At 35.1% G+C, this 18153-nt stretch overlaps 1 protein-coding gene across 4 annotated transcripts in view; it reads left to right on the top strand.

The window, feature by feature from the left end:
* Window positions 1-18153, top strand: part of KCNT2 (potassium sodium-activated channel subfamily T member 2) — a 426098-nt gene that overhangs the window by 149056 nt on the left and 258889 nt on the right. For all 4 annotated transcript variants that reach the window (XM_043485980.1, XM_043485984.1, XM_043485982.1 and 1 more), the window contains exons 6-8: window positions 9368-9442; window positions 10662-10745; window positions 14341-14435. In XM_043485980.1, coding sequence (XP_043341915.1) covers window positions 9368-9442; window positions 10662-10745; window positions 14341-14435 — 254 coding nt within the window. The remainder of the gene's footprint in view (window positions 1-9367; window positions 9443-10661; window positions 10746-14340; window positions 14436-18153) is intronic.

The following is an 18153-nucleotide window of genomic DNA, read 5'->3' as shown; positions in this document are numbered from 1 at the left end:
ATTGCTGATTTCCAGTTCACAGCTATTGCATGTACTGTATCAACAAGCACACTCAAGGTTCTGTTTTGGGGGGATTCTTATCTAGAATATAAATTTTTTTCTCACTTCATAACATAAAGTCTTAAAGGCAACATTCTGTTGACTACTTTTTTAATCTTTAATTTAGAGCAAGAAAACTTTTCAAATTCACCTTTTTCCCTGTCCTCCTTTATAAAATTCTTATATGCTCCACCTAAAGAACATAATAGCAATGTCTAATCAGGTGAAATGGATGAATTAGAAAAAGTAGAAAGAAAAGAGTGAGTGGTTTCCAAATAAACACAGATGCAGTGATTTACTGATTGTGAGGAAAATAAAATACTAGGAATGACTAAGAAAAAAATGGTAGATGAAAGATATGAATGATGGCAGGTTTAGTAAGAAGCTTGAGAAAAGCCATTGGGTTTACAGTTTAGGAGATCATTTGTTATTCATCCTTAAGAGACCAGTTTCAATGGCGTACAATTGAGAGTAAAATTTTCAAATGAAGACTGTTGATTGGTCAGTACAGGAGCTCACTAAAGTAGCAGAATGAGGTGGAAGATTGCCTCGTGATGGTAAGAATCTGCATCATTTAAAATGAGCTGGTAGAAGGGCAGGAAAAATGATGGATGAAGCAAGATTTATTAAAAGTAGGAATAAGCTAGGTTAGGAAGTTGAGGATTACTAATTAACTTTGGATACATTCTGTTCTTTTCTGAGAACACTGAAGATGGAAAATCGTGCCTGAAAGAATATTTTGAAGTTGGAGGAGATAAGCTGGAAAATTTTGCATATAGATAGCCACTCAACCCTAACTTACCTGGAAAGAACTAGCTTAGTGACAGAGAGTTTAGGAGGAGATGTTGAAGAGAGCTCTTTAAATGATTTATTAGTGAATCTCCTCATCAAAATAGATGCTTCATAAATATGTTGTTGTCAAGTTGCTAAGTTATGTCAGACTCTTTTGCAATCCCATGGGCTGTATCCATTAGGCTCCTCTGTCCATGGGATTTCCCAGGCAGAAATACTGGAGCTAGTTGCCATTGCCTTCTCCAGGGGATCTTCCTGATCCAGGGATCATACCCATGTCTCCTGCATTGACAGGTGGATTTTTTTACTGCTGAACCACCAGGGAAGCCCATAAATATGTACTGATTGACAAATTTGGATTTTGGAAGCCTAGGAGAATGAAAACAATCAAGTAAATTAATATCCAAGATGTTATCTTCTAAGGTCCTTAGTATGCATGTGATAAATGTTGAATGTAATATACAGAAAGTGAGGTACTGAAAAATAAGGATGTGGGTGTTTTTCTCTAATTTAATGAAATATTTTCCACAAGAGTATCTACAAATACATAAACTGGTCAAAATATTAATCTGCATTTGTGAATGTATTTGCTGCAAATTCTAATTAAAACTTAATATGAAATTAACTTTGAGGCTTTTTAGCTAGTAGTCATTTAAAAAGCACAGACTCAAGATGGAATTATAGTTTCCTCTTGTGATTTTATGGTGCTGACCTTTGTAATCAATTAATTCCTGCCATTTATAAAGTGAGAGCAAAGATTATAAGACCTAGTAGGTAGGGCTAGATGATATATAATATTTTCATTTTGACCTTCATAGACATTAACGTCTAGGTCATGCTGGTTGGGTCTTGTGTGTTACAACACGAAGGCTAACAAGGGCTTATGTGACATGGGGAGGATGGGTTGCTGTTAATTACCTTCTTTTTGTTCATTGTTGTCTTCTAGTCATTAAGCCATGTCCAACTCTTTTGAGACCCCATGAACTGTAGCCCACCAGGCTCCTCTGTCCCTGGAATTCTCCAGACAAGAGTACTGGAGTGGGTTGCTATTTCCTCCTCCAGGGGAATCTTCACAGTCCAGGGATCAAACCCGAGTCTCCTGCATTGTGGGCATATTCTTTACCATCTGAGCCACCAGGGAAGCCCTTTTCTTTTCATATCTTCAGTCAAATTTGTGAACTCTTCTGACTCAATAGCTATTGGATACACTGTTGGAATGAATAAGTGATAACTATTTACAGCACATATATAAGGTAAATCCATATAGCAGAACTTCAAATGAGGTCCTTCTCTCAAATTAGGCTTTTAAGAAAAATTATAGACAGATATGAAGAAATGGATATTGCATTAGGAGTGAAATCCATCTCTAATATTGCTGTTTGATATTTCTAGTTCTGAATATAAAATCTACATACAATTTTCTCTTATTTGTTTATATCTATATGTATACACAGATAATGTATATGTTTACGTATACAACATATATGTTTGTACACACTATTTTAGACATTCTAAAATAAGCATGACTTAATCCTTAACTTAAAAGGTTTAAACTATCATGGAGACTAAAGTTTTTTAAAATCAAAAGACTTAATAGGTAGCAGCAAAGTGAGCAAAAACTCTTTAAAGTGTATGTTAAAGTTCAGTTCAGTTCAGTTCAGACGCTCAATCATGTCCAACTCTGCAACCCCATGAATTGCAGCACGCCAGGCCTCCCTGTCCATCACCAACTCCTGGAGTTTACTCAAACTCATGTCCATTGAGTCGGTGATGCCATCCAGCCATCTCATCCTCTGTTAAAGTTAGCAGATAATAATTTCAAAATCCCTGACATTCATTTCTTTTGTCCTCTGTCATACAGACAGCAGGTCTGAACTTAAATCATCATTCTGTTCATGTTTGTCACAACTTGGCAAAATATCCATGAGGCTTGCCTGACAAGAAAATTCTTATTCCTCTGTCACATGAATATCGTCTGTGTTTTTATCAACTGTTTTCAAAAATATAACAGTACTCTACATACACATTCATTAAATCAAAAGGAGACAAAAATGCATAATTTCCAAACCTCTGATAATGAAAATTCACCACACCTAGAAAGCTTTGGTTAAATCTGCAGTTCTTTTTTCTGTACAGTAATCACTTTATAAAAAGCATCGATTCTGAAATGTTAGCATCATGATGGACTTATTTCTGGAAAAGAACAAAGAATTCATCCTAGGACTCCTAGATCCCGGTGATTCTGCTTATTATGCCACAGGAATGGCAAATCTAAGCGCCGTTGGGTTTACGTTTAGATATACAAAGTAACGCTGCCATAGAGATACTCCATATTTTAAACTCACTAGAAGAAGGTTAAGTCTTCTGGATTAAATATTTTAAATATAGGTATTCTTAACATTAGAGAAGAAAGTGCTTTTTAAGAGTCTCTTGTTCCCAATTTGGGCTAACAGCAAGTAGATTACCATAAGTCTTATACTTTTTAAAGTGCTTTTTTTTTTTTAGAGTTACCTAGGTAATAGTTCTAAACTTGTACTTTCTTTTATGATAAAAATAAAAGCTTGGTACATTTTAGGAAATCATCTGTTTTCCTGAATTTTTATTGGTTGAGGAAAGTTGCATCCATACCAAATATAAAATAGATTAAATTTTATTTATATTTTACTGAATTATGTCAATAAGAAGAGGAACATGGAGAGTTCTACATGCTTAGAACAGTTAAAGCTACTTCTTAGAAACTATCTTTTTTCTTTAAGAAGTTACCTTTTGGAAGAAGACTAATGCCTTTCATCTCGTTCAGGAAAATATGATTAAGTGGAACAGGTATTTAACTTTATTTTGAAAGGTATGTGCCTGCCTTTTGGATCTTATTTCACACTTCTCTACATAGTGCCATCTCTAGATTTATGCTTTCTCTTTTTGCCATAATTGCTTTTATCATGAGCCTATATTATGTAGGCTCATGGGGACCCCTTAACAGCCAATGCAACTTTTGGATAATTTCCTATTTTTCATCAGCTATTTTTAGGGGAGATAATTTGTGAATTTATCTTTAAGTTCAGAAGATAACCTGAGATTTTCGAACTAAACCTAATGAATATAACTGAAAAAGACATTTATTTTTAGCAATGAGTAGATAGCCTCCCTGTATAACTTTAGATTGTGTAAGTCAGTCCTCAGGTGGAAGTTCATCATTTGCCACAACATACACATGCACACACACACACACACACATTAGGTATGAATCAACAGGAGCGTGTTTGACATAATGCAGATACAGATTTTATTGAGGAGCTTCAGACTGGCAAGGACTGTGCTTGAAACAGAGCAAAGAATTGTGAACTAAATGTATGCTCTCAGCTGGACCATATGAAATTCAGTCACATGAGTGCAGTGAAGTTGCTCAGTCTTGTCCGACTCTTTGTGACCCTATGGACTGTAGCCTACCAGACTCTTCCATCAGTGGGATTTTCCAGGCAAGAGTACTAGAGTGGGTTGCCATTTCCTCCTCCAGGGGATCCCTCCCAGGGATCGAACCCAGGTCTCTTGCATTGCAGGCAGATGCTTTACCATCTGAGCCGCCAGGGAGGCCCAGTGCTCTCGCCTGGACCACATGAAATTCAGAGTCAAGTGTTGATTAAATATATAAAAACAAATGGAAAAAAAGCAAGAAGGATGTTGATGAAGAATCAAAAAACCAAGTGTGGGAGTCTGATCTTGTCTAGAGTGTGTGTAAAGAGGTGAGGAAAGTCTCAAAACACTCAGAAGATCTGAATTAATAGCTGAAAGATGTGTGTGAGTAAAGGAAAATTGGAGAGGAAGGTGGGGAGACCAATTAGGAGGTTAGAGTGGGAATAGAGTTAAATTGAGAACCAAACAATCCAAGATACATTCATGAATCAGAAAGTCTTATTCAACAATTATACTTAGGATGAGGTGGTTAGATGGCATCACTGACTCAACAGACATGAATCTGAGCAAACTTTGGGAGATAGTGAAGGACAGAGGAACCTGGCGGGCTACAGTCCATGGGGCTGCAAAGAGTGAGACGCGACTTAGTGACTGAACAACAATGGCATGTGAAAAGAAGATGCAAAATTTCTCCAGGATCTTTGGTTTTTGTTGCTGGATAGTCAGCTAGGACAAACATCATAAATTTTACTTTTAGGTTGTCCATTTTATTGGCATATAGTTGCTTGTTGTCGTCTCATAATTTTGTTTCTGTAGTATCAGTTGTAACTTATTTTTCCTTTCTAATTTTATTGATTTGAATCCTCTCACTTTTTATTCTGATGAGTCTGCTAAAGGTTTATTGATTGTGTTCATCTTCCTGAAGAGCCACCTTTTAGTTTCATTGATCTTTACTGGTGTTTTCTTTGCCTCTATTTCATTTTTTCCTGCCCTGATCTTTATGATTTCTTTCCTTCCACTAACTTTGAGTTTTGTTTATTCTTCTTACACTAGTTGCTTTAGGTGTAAGGATAGGTTGTTTATTTGAGATTTTTCTTGTTTCTTGAGATAAGATTGCATTGCTATAAACTTCCTTCTTAGAACTGCTTTTGCTATATCCCATAGGTTTTGGATTTTCATGTTTTCATTGTCTTTTAAATTTTACTTCTAGACAAATTACCCACAAGGTGCCTTTGAGGCATTCATGTGAAACAACACATTAGACAGTGGAAATCTGAAACTGACTCTCAGATACAATATTGATCCAGGCTAGAGATACAACATTGGAAGTCATTGGTTTATTATTGATAATAAGTTGAAGTTGTAACATAAATGAGATTACCTAAAATGGATATATAGCCAAGTACTCTTGAAATGCTTTCTTCCAGAAAATTTCTGTTGAGCTTTGTGGTCATAAGTTTAATGATTTATATGATTGCATCAGGAAGACTTAAAACAATAAAATTTTTTGAGTGTTTCCATCCACATGGATCCAAGAAAAAGAAATACAAATGCTTAAATTCAAAATCAAAGCAATTATACCAGAAGGGAAGAGAATTATAAAATATTTGGAACTTGCATGTATTCAATATCATGCTTATTGAACTCTAATGGTCATGGAAACAAATAAGTTCTGCAAAATGTTAAAAACATGTATCAAGGTAGTTAGTGGTGAAGGTATGGGGGTTGGGGCATTCCAAGCAGAAGGAGAAGTGTGAGCAAAGTTATAAAAGGTGAAATAGCCTAGCTCGTTCAGAGAACCATGTCAAAATCAGTTCTATATGTGGTGAATCTATAGCTGAATTCAAGATGGGTTAGGAATACAGTAGGTACAAGTCAAACCAGTAGCCATAGTTCAAATTGTGAAGCTTCATATGATATAATGAGGAGTTTGGATGTTGGCGATGGAGATTTGCCATTTTAGAAAGATTCTCTGACTTGGAATATGGAGGATAAATCAGAAATGGACCCAACTGAATCACATTTTAGCCATCAGACTCTCTTAGTGGTTTGAGGGAAAATGATAAAAAATAAATGTTGTGTTAGATCTGGAAATGAAGAGAAACATCAAGGGTATAGAAGCTTTTGGTTTACTATGAACTAAACTTTTCCAGTGTTCCACAGCTAAGAAAACTAATGCTAATCTTAATGTACATTAGCAGAAAGATCCTGCCATGTGACCAGTGATAATGATTCCCATTACATCCCCCTTCTCTGGTCACATCAGTCTCTTTTCCTGTGTAAAATCATTGACATTAAGGCACAATGTACAATGACTAGTAAAAAATACAGTGAGGAAAGAGTAAGCCAAATGTTACGCCTTCTGGAAACTGAGTCATGTAAAAAACTGTTAAATAGTAACATTAACCAGCGCAATAAAAAAAAATACAAGTGTTGCATAATGAAAATTAAGTATAAATGGTTTATTGAATACACCTGATTCAGTGCAAGTAGAAAAGCCTTTAACCCATCCTATGTTTCTCCTTCAAACCCAGTCATTGTCCTTATGAGCCGTGCTGATCCAATGAAATCTGTTAGGCCCCTTAGTTTTTTTTTTTTTTTTTTGCAAGACAAATCTCAATTTAGTATTTAAGTGATAGTGTTCAGTATATAAAACATTTAAAGTTCTCATCCAGTTTTAGCTTTTTCTAAGCTGGAAACTTCCCAGGTGGCACAATGGTAAAGAATCCATCTCCCGATGCAGGAGACATAAAAAGTGTGGGTTCAGTCCTTGGGCCAGGGAAAATCTCCTAGAGGAGGAAATGGCAACCTGCTCCAATATTCTTGCCTCAAAAATTCCATGGATTGAGGAGCCTGGTGGGCAACAGTCCGTGGGATAGCAGAGAGTCAGACACAACTGAGCATGCTGGGAACTCAATAAAGCAAGGCTCTTCTTGGGAGGCTTCTCCTATGTCCACCTCCTCCTCATCTGAAACCAGCTGATCGTGGTCCCTCAGGGCTGAGGAGGCACCAGGAGAAGGGAGGTCCTGACCGACTGGCCCAGGAATAGTCTGTGATTGGGTTGCTCTGATGGCAGATATAGGCGGGGCTTTTGTGGTTTTCCTAAGGCCTTTGGCGGAAGCTCCTTGATGCCTCAAGCCCTGGGTTCTGGGTGTCCAAGGGCCACCATCTGTTAAGATTCCCTGTCTCCTCAGGCCCGCAGCTCTTCTGAATCTGAACTTAAAATGGCCATACATTTTATTCTGTAGGGTCTCTATCTTATTCCCAGAAAATAAGTCGCTCTGTCTTAGTATCGGTGTAAGTGTAGCCTGTTCTTATCTCAACATTCTTTCTCTTTGCTTTGCTGTTTTGGGTTTGTTTTTTTTGGGGGGGGGGTGATGTTTTAGGTCTTAGCCAAAAATAGCCCCTATGTCTGAGTCCAGCTGTCTAGGTTGTTTATCTGCGCCCTTGCAGAGCCGGAGGTGATGAGGGAAGCATCCTGACATCTCTACAGAGATGAGAGAGATCCTTACAGCTCCGTGCCTTCCACCTGCTCCTCCACCATTTTTTATTTAGCTTGCAGACGGCTCATGAACCAGGGATAACAAAATCTCTTACTTACTGTTTTAGCAAGCCAGACGATCCCCGATGTAGAAGTTGCTTTATGGAGTGGCAGTGTGCAGGGAAAGACTAAATCAGCTAAGATGGAGTGGTCAGGCCCTCTTGCCCCACAGCCTCTTGCTCTTGCCGCACCTTTTGTAAACAATGTTCATGTAATAACTCAAGTCACTTATAGCACTGCACATGCGCATCATGAGGTACTAGCTTGGTCACGAGCTGCTTTAGGGATATGAGAGCTCCACCTAGAAAGTGGCTGCATTTTACTGCTGCGTCATGGCTATGTCCGTTGGGTCAGAGAGGGGAGAGTGTAGGGTGTCTGTTGTTATGGTTGCAGAGTCAGCAGGAGAGAGGCTGTGGCATGGCTGCTCTGCAGGCCAGGAGAGAATATACGTATCTGCAGTTCCCACGTCTCCGCTAGCCTCCTACTAACATCTTAGCTCACACTGTGCCTAGCCTGGGTTCAGCGAACACTGACAACAGCAAGACAATTTGGCGTCATGAGCAGGATCGGCGATGTAAGGTGTTTTACATCTCTGTAGTGTTGTAAGACTTTGGGACCTCAAGAAAAATAAAGAATCCCAATATTATAGCCAGTGCCTACTCAGTCGCTTCAGCTGTGTTTGAGTCTGTGAACTCTATGAAATGTAGCCTACTAGGCTCCTCTGACCATGCGATTCTCCAGGCAAGAATACTGGAATGGGTTGCCATTCATAAAATAATTAGACATTGCAGGAGTCAGATTTCAAGTTGCCTTTCTAACGGATAGTTTTGTTTTGTTTTTTTTTCCTTAAAAGAATAAACTGCGTTAGGGAGTTGTAAGTTCTTTTTCACTGGACATCCATTAGAGAAAGTTTCAGGAATGACCTATTAGTCAGTGCAATTGCCCAGAGCTGCACAATTAGAAGGATCTGTGCTTGTTTGAATGCTCTGATGTCACCTTCTTGAAATTACTCATAATTTGTTAATAAGAGGCCCTGCATTTTCATTTTTCACTGGGCCTCACTAATTATGTAGCCAGACCCGATTAATATTGTTGTACTATGTGGGTTGGGAGACTAGAATCCAGATGATTGAGAAAACTCTGCCTTTAAATCTTATTAATCTGAAAACAATGTTAACTCCCAGGGCCATTGTTATATGTGTGTGTTTGCAAACTATTTAATATGCTTTATATTATGATATAAAATTAAGATGGAGTTACTTTTTCATTGATTCTGTAAGGTTTCTTAATTGTTTTATTTTTACTAGTAACTTTTATGATGCAATATTATATGATTAAAATGTGCTATGTGCAATATTCATGGATTACTATGAGCATTTGGTTTACTTAAACTCTGCAAAATTGAGAGGGCACAACTACATGTAGCAAAATAATTTCTAAAAGTTATTGCTACATTTCTAAATAATGATTTTGTATTCTGTTAATGTAAGCATCCTTATTGCTAGCAGAATTCTGATGCTTTTTCCCCATTTAATAGGATTCAGTTGTAATTGACTTTTATTTTTATTCTTTTTTTTTTGGAAGGGAAACATCTGGGAACAGATTTTACGAATACCCTTCATCTTGGAAATAATTAATGCAGTTCCCTTCATTATCTCAGTAAGTCCTAAAAGAATCTTTAAAAGAAATAATTGTGTTATTAGTCATAAGTAAAGTCTTTAAATCTAAATAGCAATAAATAATATATTAGCTCAGATGAATGAATTTAGGCTTTTGTTAATGTATTAAATCATGGTATTAGAAAATAAATAGCAAAGTCAGTTATAACTGGATTATGAAATTAAGTGAACATTAATGAGATTTAGTTCAATAGCAAAATGAAATGCATTTTAGGAATATATACTCTAGAGGTACCATTTAAACGTGTTAATTTTATCTAAACAGATTAGAAATGAATCACTTCATTTCTTGTGTATATTGTAGAGTTTAAAGAAATAAAAGCCAAGTAAAACCAAGTATTTATAAAAGTTTCTCATGCTGAGAATATGTTTATCTTTAGTTTAAGCCATAGGATTTATTAAATCCAGTTCTCTGTTTGCTAAATGTGTTGCCAACAACTAAGACACCCAGCAGTCTGCTTCTTTATTAAAGTCTGTGGAGGACCAATTCCATGATGATCCTGTTCAGCTACAGAACATGCAACCAGCACTTTCCCATTGCAAAATTGGATCTTAATCTTTGATTATTTGATAAAGCTTTAGTAATGTCTGTTGGGAATATGCTTTCTAACACTTTTTATTTTGAATTTTATTTGAAAATCATGACTATAAATCAGTATGATCTGAAGCTGTTGCTCACTCTGACAATTATTTTAATTTGAGTGATTTATCTAGAGGAACAACTGGCTCCAGATTGAATGACAGGTTAATTAAATATAATTCCAATGGAATACAGTTCCCCAGTGTCACGTAAATGTTTGAATCTGAGAGAGTAACTACGTTATAGAAAAGTAAAGCACTGTCTCCTTACACCTACTTTTACCTCCAGTTCCAGAAAAGAAAAAGATGATATCTATTATAAGAGTCATACCAAAAGATTTAGTGATGGAATTAGCACAGTTATAGCTGATATCCCACGAGAGCTGATTATCTTCTTTCTGCTTCCACAATAACTTTGCAAAGAATTTTTCCTTAGGACAGACAAGAATGAAAGGATTCTGTCTGCCCCTTCATTTCAATAATCATATGAGTTTAGAGTATTTGCCACATGTTTTATATCATTATATTGTCTTTAATAACTTATTTTTGTTTTACTTTTCTTCTCAATCACGTAGATTTCTTGCTTGGAGATAAAAGTTTAGTTTTGATTTGTCTTCCAGATATTCTGGCCTTCCTTAAGAAATCTATTTGTCCCAGTTTTTCTAAACTGTTGGCTTGCCAAACATGCCTTGGAAAATATGATTGTAAGTATAAAATACAAGTGCAAAAACAAAAGTATTTTTCAATGCTCCATTATTTCTTACCTCACTAAAGTGATGTGTTGCATAGATGTCTAAGTCAATAGACCCTAAGTCTGTTTATATCCTAATGAGAATGAAAAATGGTGAAACGCCCTTATTGTCAAGTCCCTTCTTTTATAAGGCCCTATGCAAGGAGATCCAACCAGTCCATCCTAAAGGAGATCAGTCCTGGGTGTTCATTGGATGGACTGATGCTGAAGCTGAAACTCCAATACTTTGGCCACCTCATGCGAAGAGTTGACTCACTGGAAAAGACCCTGATGCTGGGAGGGATTGGGGGCAGGAGGAGAAGGGGACGACAGAGGATGAGATGGCTGGATTACATCACTGACTCAATGGTCATGAGTTTGAGTAAACTCTGGGAGTTGGTGATGGACAGGGAGGCCTGGCGTGCTGCGATTCATGGGGTCTCAAAGAGTCGGACACGACTGAGCGACTGAACTGACTGACTGACTGACTGATGAAATAGTAAACAAAAATAATTCAGATAGTCTAAAGATCACCAAACCAAAGCTGACTGCTGTTTGGATGGTCAAACTTATTACCAATCTTCTGAAGACATAGCGTTTCCTTCTAAAGCAATCTCATTATGTATAACAGGACCCCTAGGTTGAAGGCTTCAGGAGGTAATGTTGTCAAACTCTAGGTAGTCTCACATTCCATAAAAATCTGTGGAGTTTTCTAAGGCGCTATATTGGAGCTGGAAGGTCCTCATGTAAAGTTAACTTTTTAGGTTGGGTTCGGTTGGGAATAGGGAGGGAGAAGGGGAAGCAGGAAAAAAGAGATGCAGAACTCAGAGATGTACCACCATTGCATTTTGCCTAAGGCCAACTCTGTTTGAAAGGACTGATTTATAACTAGGACCAAAATATAATAGGCTTGGATACCTACGAGTGAGCTGATGTTTGCTACTTGCTATTCAGTCATTTATTCTACCCTGGTGGCTCAGATGATAAAGAAGTTCCCTGCAGTGCAGAAGACCTGGGTTCTTTCCCTGGGTCGGGAAGATCCCCTGGAGAAGGGAATGGCAACTGACTCCAGTATTCTTGTCCGGAGAATTCCATGGACAGAGGAGCCTGGCTGGCAGTCCATGGGGTTGCAAAGAGTCAGACATGACTGAGACACGAACACTTTCACTTCTTTCATTTATTCTACAAGTATTAATATGAGTCTGCTCTCAGCTAAGCACTCTGATAAAATAAGCAAGTGATTTAACGCCTTTGCTAATGTCTTCATTTTGAAAGACAATAAAACTACCAACATACAGGCTTGCTGTGAGAATTAAGTTACATTATATATACATTCATATATGTGTAAAATTCTTGTATCTAGCATAAACATAGTAAGAGCTCAATATTATTAATTTGATCACACTGAAATTAAGTTTGCTTGGAGGCGAACTTGTTTTTCTTTTAAATAGCTTTTTAACAGAAAGTGTGGCAGTAGTTTTGGTCAAAAGGAATATTTGGATAGCATTTGAGTATTTATGACCAGGTGAAAGTTTCTGATCAGCTCTCAATATATTAAGTGACCACGGGAGTCTCATGCAAGTTCACAGCTAATAAGGGGAGCGGCATATGACCTGTTGATGGTTTACGAAAACATCCTGCTCTCTTAGCTGTCCAGAAGAATATTATTTCACTAACTATAGACTGCCTAAATTGTTAATGAAAAAAAAAATCCTCTAGTACTCTTTGCTAATTTGTGTTTATTAGTTGCTGGAAAATGTAACCTAACCAAGAAAGGAATCATTAGTCAATCATTGAGAGTAAAAGTAGTGCTTTTCATTATTAATTTAGGATTCATTTTCCATCATAATTCTATATTTTACTTCTTTTCTCCCTGATTGCTAAATTTTAATTTGTTTTTCTGTTTGTCAACACCTCTGTTAGAAGAAAGTAAAGAATGCAAGGTGAAGTTTTAATCAACTTAATTTTTTTGTTTTCATAACAAAAGTTCTGGTTAAATGTGTGGTAGAAAAAGATAAAATAATGGCTCATTGAGATTTTGTACTGAAAGTGAAAGTGGCTCAGTCGTGTCTGACTTTGTGACCGCATGGACTGTAGCCCGCTAGGCTCCTCTGTCCATGGAATTCTCCAGGCAAGAATACTGGAGTGGGTAACCGTCCCCTCCTCCAGGGTATCTTCTCAACCCAGGAATCGAACCAGGGTCTCCTGCATTGCAGGCAGATTCTTTACCAGCTGAACTACCTATTTATCTCATGTAGTACAGTTATTCAGACTATTAAAAAATTATTATGAAAATTTATAAAACAGAAGACTATAAAGTAAAACATTATGCAAAACTACAAATCTTCCACACAGGCTAGACACTAGTAATAATTTATATCCTTCTAATATTTTCTATGAAAGCACACACACACGAAATTGTGTGTTTAATTTTATGATTTGAATTTTTGTCGAATACAAGTTCCTATGTCAATAAATATTTATGTTCAAACCATTTTTAATGGATGCATGTAAGTCTGCTATCTAATTTTAATCAATTTATTCAACCATTTTCTATTTCATTTCTAGTTATTTTAATAGGAATGAACATTCATATTTATAATTTTATAATAATGATTATACAAAATATATAAAAAACGGATACAAATAGTATACAAAGTAATGTAATATATTATACATCATACAATATAGATATTACACAATGTTATTTATATCTATATTTTATACAACAAATAATATACAAAATATAGGAAATATTATAATTTTGTAATGAAGATGACCATACATAAATATTCAACTTCCATCTCATAGTTTTCATGTGGTTAACTTTTAGAAATTATATTATGGGATAAATACTAATTAAATGTTGAATGCAAGAACTGGAAAGGGCATACTTGTGAATTTTGACCTGTATTACCAAATTACTTTCAAGATATTTGTAACAAATTACTTGAGCAATATTACATATGTGTGCTCATTTTTTCCTCTTAAATAACAGTAGGTATTATTGTTTTTTAATGTTTTTTCAACTTCAAAGTAAACTCATATCTTGAATTCACATTTCTCTTAATATGAATGAAATTTATCTCAATGTGTTCATTGGCTATATAATTTTTTATTTTTATGATAAACTGCCTGGTATAATACATGCTATTTTTTGTGACTTAGAGATTGAGATATGGTTGTAGTTTGATCCAGCTATTAATTTCCCCTCAGTTGAACATATTATTTTCTGATCTTTTAAAATTAGAAATTCCCATAAAACAGCATTCTCTTCAGGGAGGGCTTTTGGAGAGTCATTGAACATCTCTTTGTAAGGCGAGCAAACTAAAATTTAGTGCTTTTGTCATGTCCCATAGTATTAATATTATCTTGGTAATCTGAATGTTATAGTGAGGTTTAATTAGACCTAGGAAAAACCAAAAATATGCTGCTATATGCATTTAAAGTATGTGTGTTGAGTATGAACAAGACAGTTAAAATGTAATACATAATAACAAATGTAACAAAACTCATGATTATTGAGTATCTATCAAAATTTAAGATATGCTTTTTCTGTATTATTTCAGAATGATCTACACAGAGCCATTCAACGTACACAGTCTGCAATGTTTAATCAAGTTTTGATTTTAATATCTACATTACTATGCCTTATCTTCACCTGGTAAGACTGTACATCAGCATTTTCATTATGCTTCATTTTAATTATAATACTAAAAAACAGTATTATAAACCATTTAAGCTAAGAGTTGACAATAAAGATGAATAGATAAATATTTACTATAAAAATGGGTCACCGAAAGAAACAAAAATAAAATCTTTAGTTCAGTCTTACAGAAAAAAAATCAAGAAAGGGCATCGATTATTTGGAATTGATATTTACTGCAACTCTGAGGTTTCACAAATGCTGTAAACAACCAGATCACAAGAATTTGTATTGCATGCCATAGTTGTCAAACAAGAATTTTTCCTTCAAATCGCTGACATGAAGATGCCCTTATCTGTCTGTAATCTTCAAAGCAGAACTGCTATTGAGAACATTGTCACTGCCCATCCCTGTCTGCCTGCATCTTCTCCCCTGATGGTCTAACATGCAGCCAGGCAGAAAGCCAGGGCAGACCTGACAGCGTGAAGCAACTGGTACCTTGCTTTGTTATAGAAAACAGCTATTTCTTCCTGTGGAAAGTCCCACTTTGCCAATTACACAGTAATCCAATGAGAAATGATACACTTCCTATATGGATCCATTAAGATCCTAACTAAAGAAAAAAAAAAAAGAAATGTGAAAGTCAGAAAATGAGGTAGAATGATATATCTGTTTTTCAACTTCATTATGTATAATTGTGCTCTGACCTGAATTTGACCTACTGAGAAAGAGAAATTAGGAAGTCCTAAAGTAGGAAGAATGCCCTCATCACTAGCATTATGCAATTTTTAGATGTAAATACAGCTACAGATACATGTATATATATATAGTTTTACATACAGAAATATAATGCATGCTTAAGTAGTATGTAATTAATATCGCTATTAAATGGATTTAAAATGTTTTATTGCTTACTTTTATATTTAAAAAGTAAGCATTTTAGGATATTCTACATTGTTAAATATAAAATATCCCTCTAAAATGGACACAATACCATCTTATCTTTTTTTTTTTTTTACTCTGAACAGATTGCTTTTATTATTCATCTAGTAAATAACTGCATACATTTGAAATACTGACAGCAAGTGCCTTCTCAAGTCACAAAAGTGTTCTTAATTTTAAGATGATTACATTTTTAAAATAATTTAGGAGCTTTCTCCTTTTATTGGACTTAAGAAAAAGTACTTACAACTAAAATTTATATATATATATGCTGATTTCTCAATTGCTGGAAAATGACCAAGAGTAAAATGAATGAGTTATAAATGTTATACATAATCTGTTAAAGTAAATTTGGTAAAGGGATAATTGAAATTTTAATGCTAAAAGTATAGATGATTTAAATATAATAACAAGTCCAGTACTTTGGTTTGGACTGTGCTCATCACAGTGAACTACCTACAGTGGGGCTCTTACTTTCTGCCTCTACATCTATTTCTTGAGCACTTTTTATTTTTGAAGGAAGTGACTACACAAATTTTGCCACTTTCCTATGCCAAGAGGTGCAACAGTGTTTGATAAAAGGTTTTTATGATCTATGTGAAATTTCCATTATGCAACTTGTTAATCTTTTAAATCATTTATGTTTCACTTTTTGTTGTATTTATAATTATAGTTACTTTTTTTGTTGTGTGTATATATTGTTAAATTTCAGACACTTGAGTGCAAGTTTTTACAAATATAGTCTATAGTTAAAGCTGTCAACAATAAGTGGATTTGAATCTGTCTTTCAGTGTGGAATTTGTGTATAGAGTTATGTCTAACTACATAAAATATTATTGTTTTTAATCACATGCGCATCAATACAATTACATTAATATGTTTTAAATTATAATATCTGGGATAGAGAAATTGACATTTGATTTACTTGTGTATTGTCTAGCTTTACAAGCAAATGTCTTCATAAACCATGATTGTCATAGTAAGGTAGAATAATTCTTACTTGAATTCACCATAGGCGATGGGGTTACTTACAAGAAAAAATACAAAAAAATGTTGCATTAGTCATAATACATTATCAGGCTATTTTACCACAGTTATGCCACACATATTATAAAATTAAAGTACACACAAAGATATAAGAACTTATACAAATAGAAACGTCTATGTAGTCTGTCCAAGATTGTTACATCAGCTTAATATGCTGGAGATAAAGTTTCCTTATATCTTGTTTTCTGTCATTATAAAAACAGTTTCCATGGTTCAGTATGGCTGCTTTGGTCTTGCCATTACATCCTAACTCCAACCTTTTCTCTTAGGAGAAAAGGATATAAGGTACTACAAAAAACTGCATGCATAATTTCAGCTAGAATTTGGTCATATACCTACACATAGCTGCAGGAGATCTGCAAAAATGTAGCCTAACTGTGCAATATACCCAGTTGAATATTATACCATGAAAAGGAAAATGGGATATTGTGGAACAATAAGCAATGATGAGTCATAAAATTCTACTTGTATATTGTTTGTTTAAAACTCAGGACTATACTAATTGGGAGGTCCTGGACAGCTTATTTATTTAGTCTTGTTTTCCACATCATTAAGTGAATATAATACTAATAGCCTTATAAGATTTTTGCTTTTTGTTTTTTAAATGAAGGTTGAATTGGGTGTGTTTATAAAATGTCTATGAGGGCATGGTAAATTGTGATAACTCTTTAAAAATTTTAATTTCATTTTTCTCTTTATGCAAAATGATTTAATTATGTGAACTCAAAAATGAGATTTACTTTAAAGTGTCTAAACTTAGTAATTTATTAATTATACTATAAAACTGAATCAGGATACCTAAAAATGATTCTAGGCAGCAGACAGAGAGAACTGGCTACTTTTTTTCTTCCAGTTTTATTGGGAAATAATTTATATACAGCACTGTACAAAGGTAACATGTAAGAATAATGTTTGCTTATATACAGCAGGAAATATTTACCATGGTAAGTTTAGTGAATGTCTATCATCATTTATAAATATCAAATAAAATAAAAAGTTTCCTTGTGATAACTCAGAATTTATTCACTTAACAATTTTCCTGTATAACAGAGCAGTGTTAATTATATTAATCCAGCTTTACATTACATCCATGGTAGTTATTTAGCTTACAACTGAAACTTTGTACCGTTTGACCATTATCATCATTATATAAAGATACTACATTATTATTTATTATATTCCACATACTTTAATTTTCACTCACTTATTTGTAACTGTAAGTTTGTACCTCTTAATTGTGGATGTGACTGATGATGGAAGTAAAGTCCAGTGATTTAAAAAACAATATTGCATAGGAACCTGGAATGTTAGGTCCATGAATGAAGGGAAATTAGAAGTGGTCAAACAGGAAATGGCAAGAGTGAACATCGACATTTCAGGAATCAGTGAGCTAAAATGGACTGAAATGAGGGCATTTAATTCAGATGACCATTACATCTACTACTGTAGGCAAGAATCCCTTAGAAGAAATGGAGTAGCCCTCATAGTCAACAAAAGAGTCCAAAATTCAGTATTTGGGTGCAGTCTCAAAAACAACAGAATGACCTCTGTTCATTTCCAAGGCAAGGCATTCAATAGCACAGTAATCCAAGTCTATGTCCCAGCTAATGCTGAAGGGGCTGAAGTTGAATGGTGATATGAAGACCTACAAGACATTCTAGAACTAACACTCCAAACCCCCAAAAGAGATGTCCTTTTCATCATAAGGGATAGGAATGAAAAAATAGGAAGTCAAGAGTAACAGGCA

Source organism: Cervus canadensis, chromosome 13, assembly GCF_019320065.1.
Source record: "Cervus canadensis isolate Bull #8, Minnesota chromosome 13, ASM1932006v1, whole genome shotgun sequence".
NCBI classification, from domain to species: domain Eukaryota; kingdom Metazoa; phylum Chordata; class Mammalia; order Artiodactyla; family Cervidae; genus Cervus; species Cervus canadensis.
Note: the sequence above shows the minus strand (reverse complement) of the source record. Positions and strands in the feature narration are given on the sequence as shown.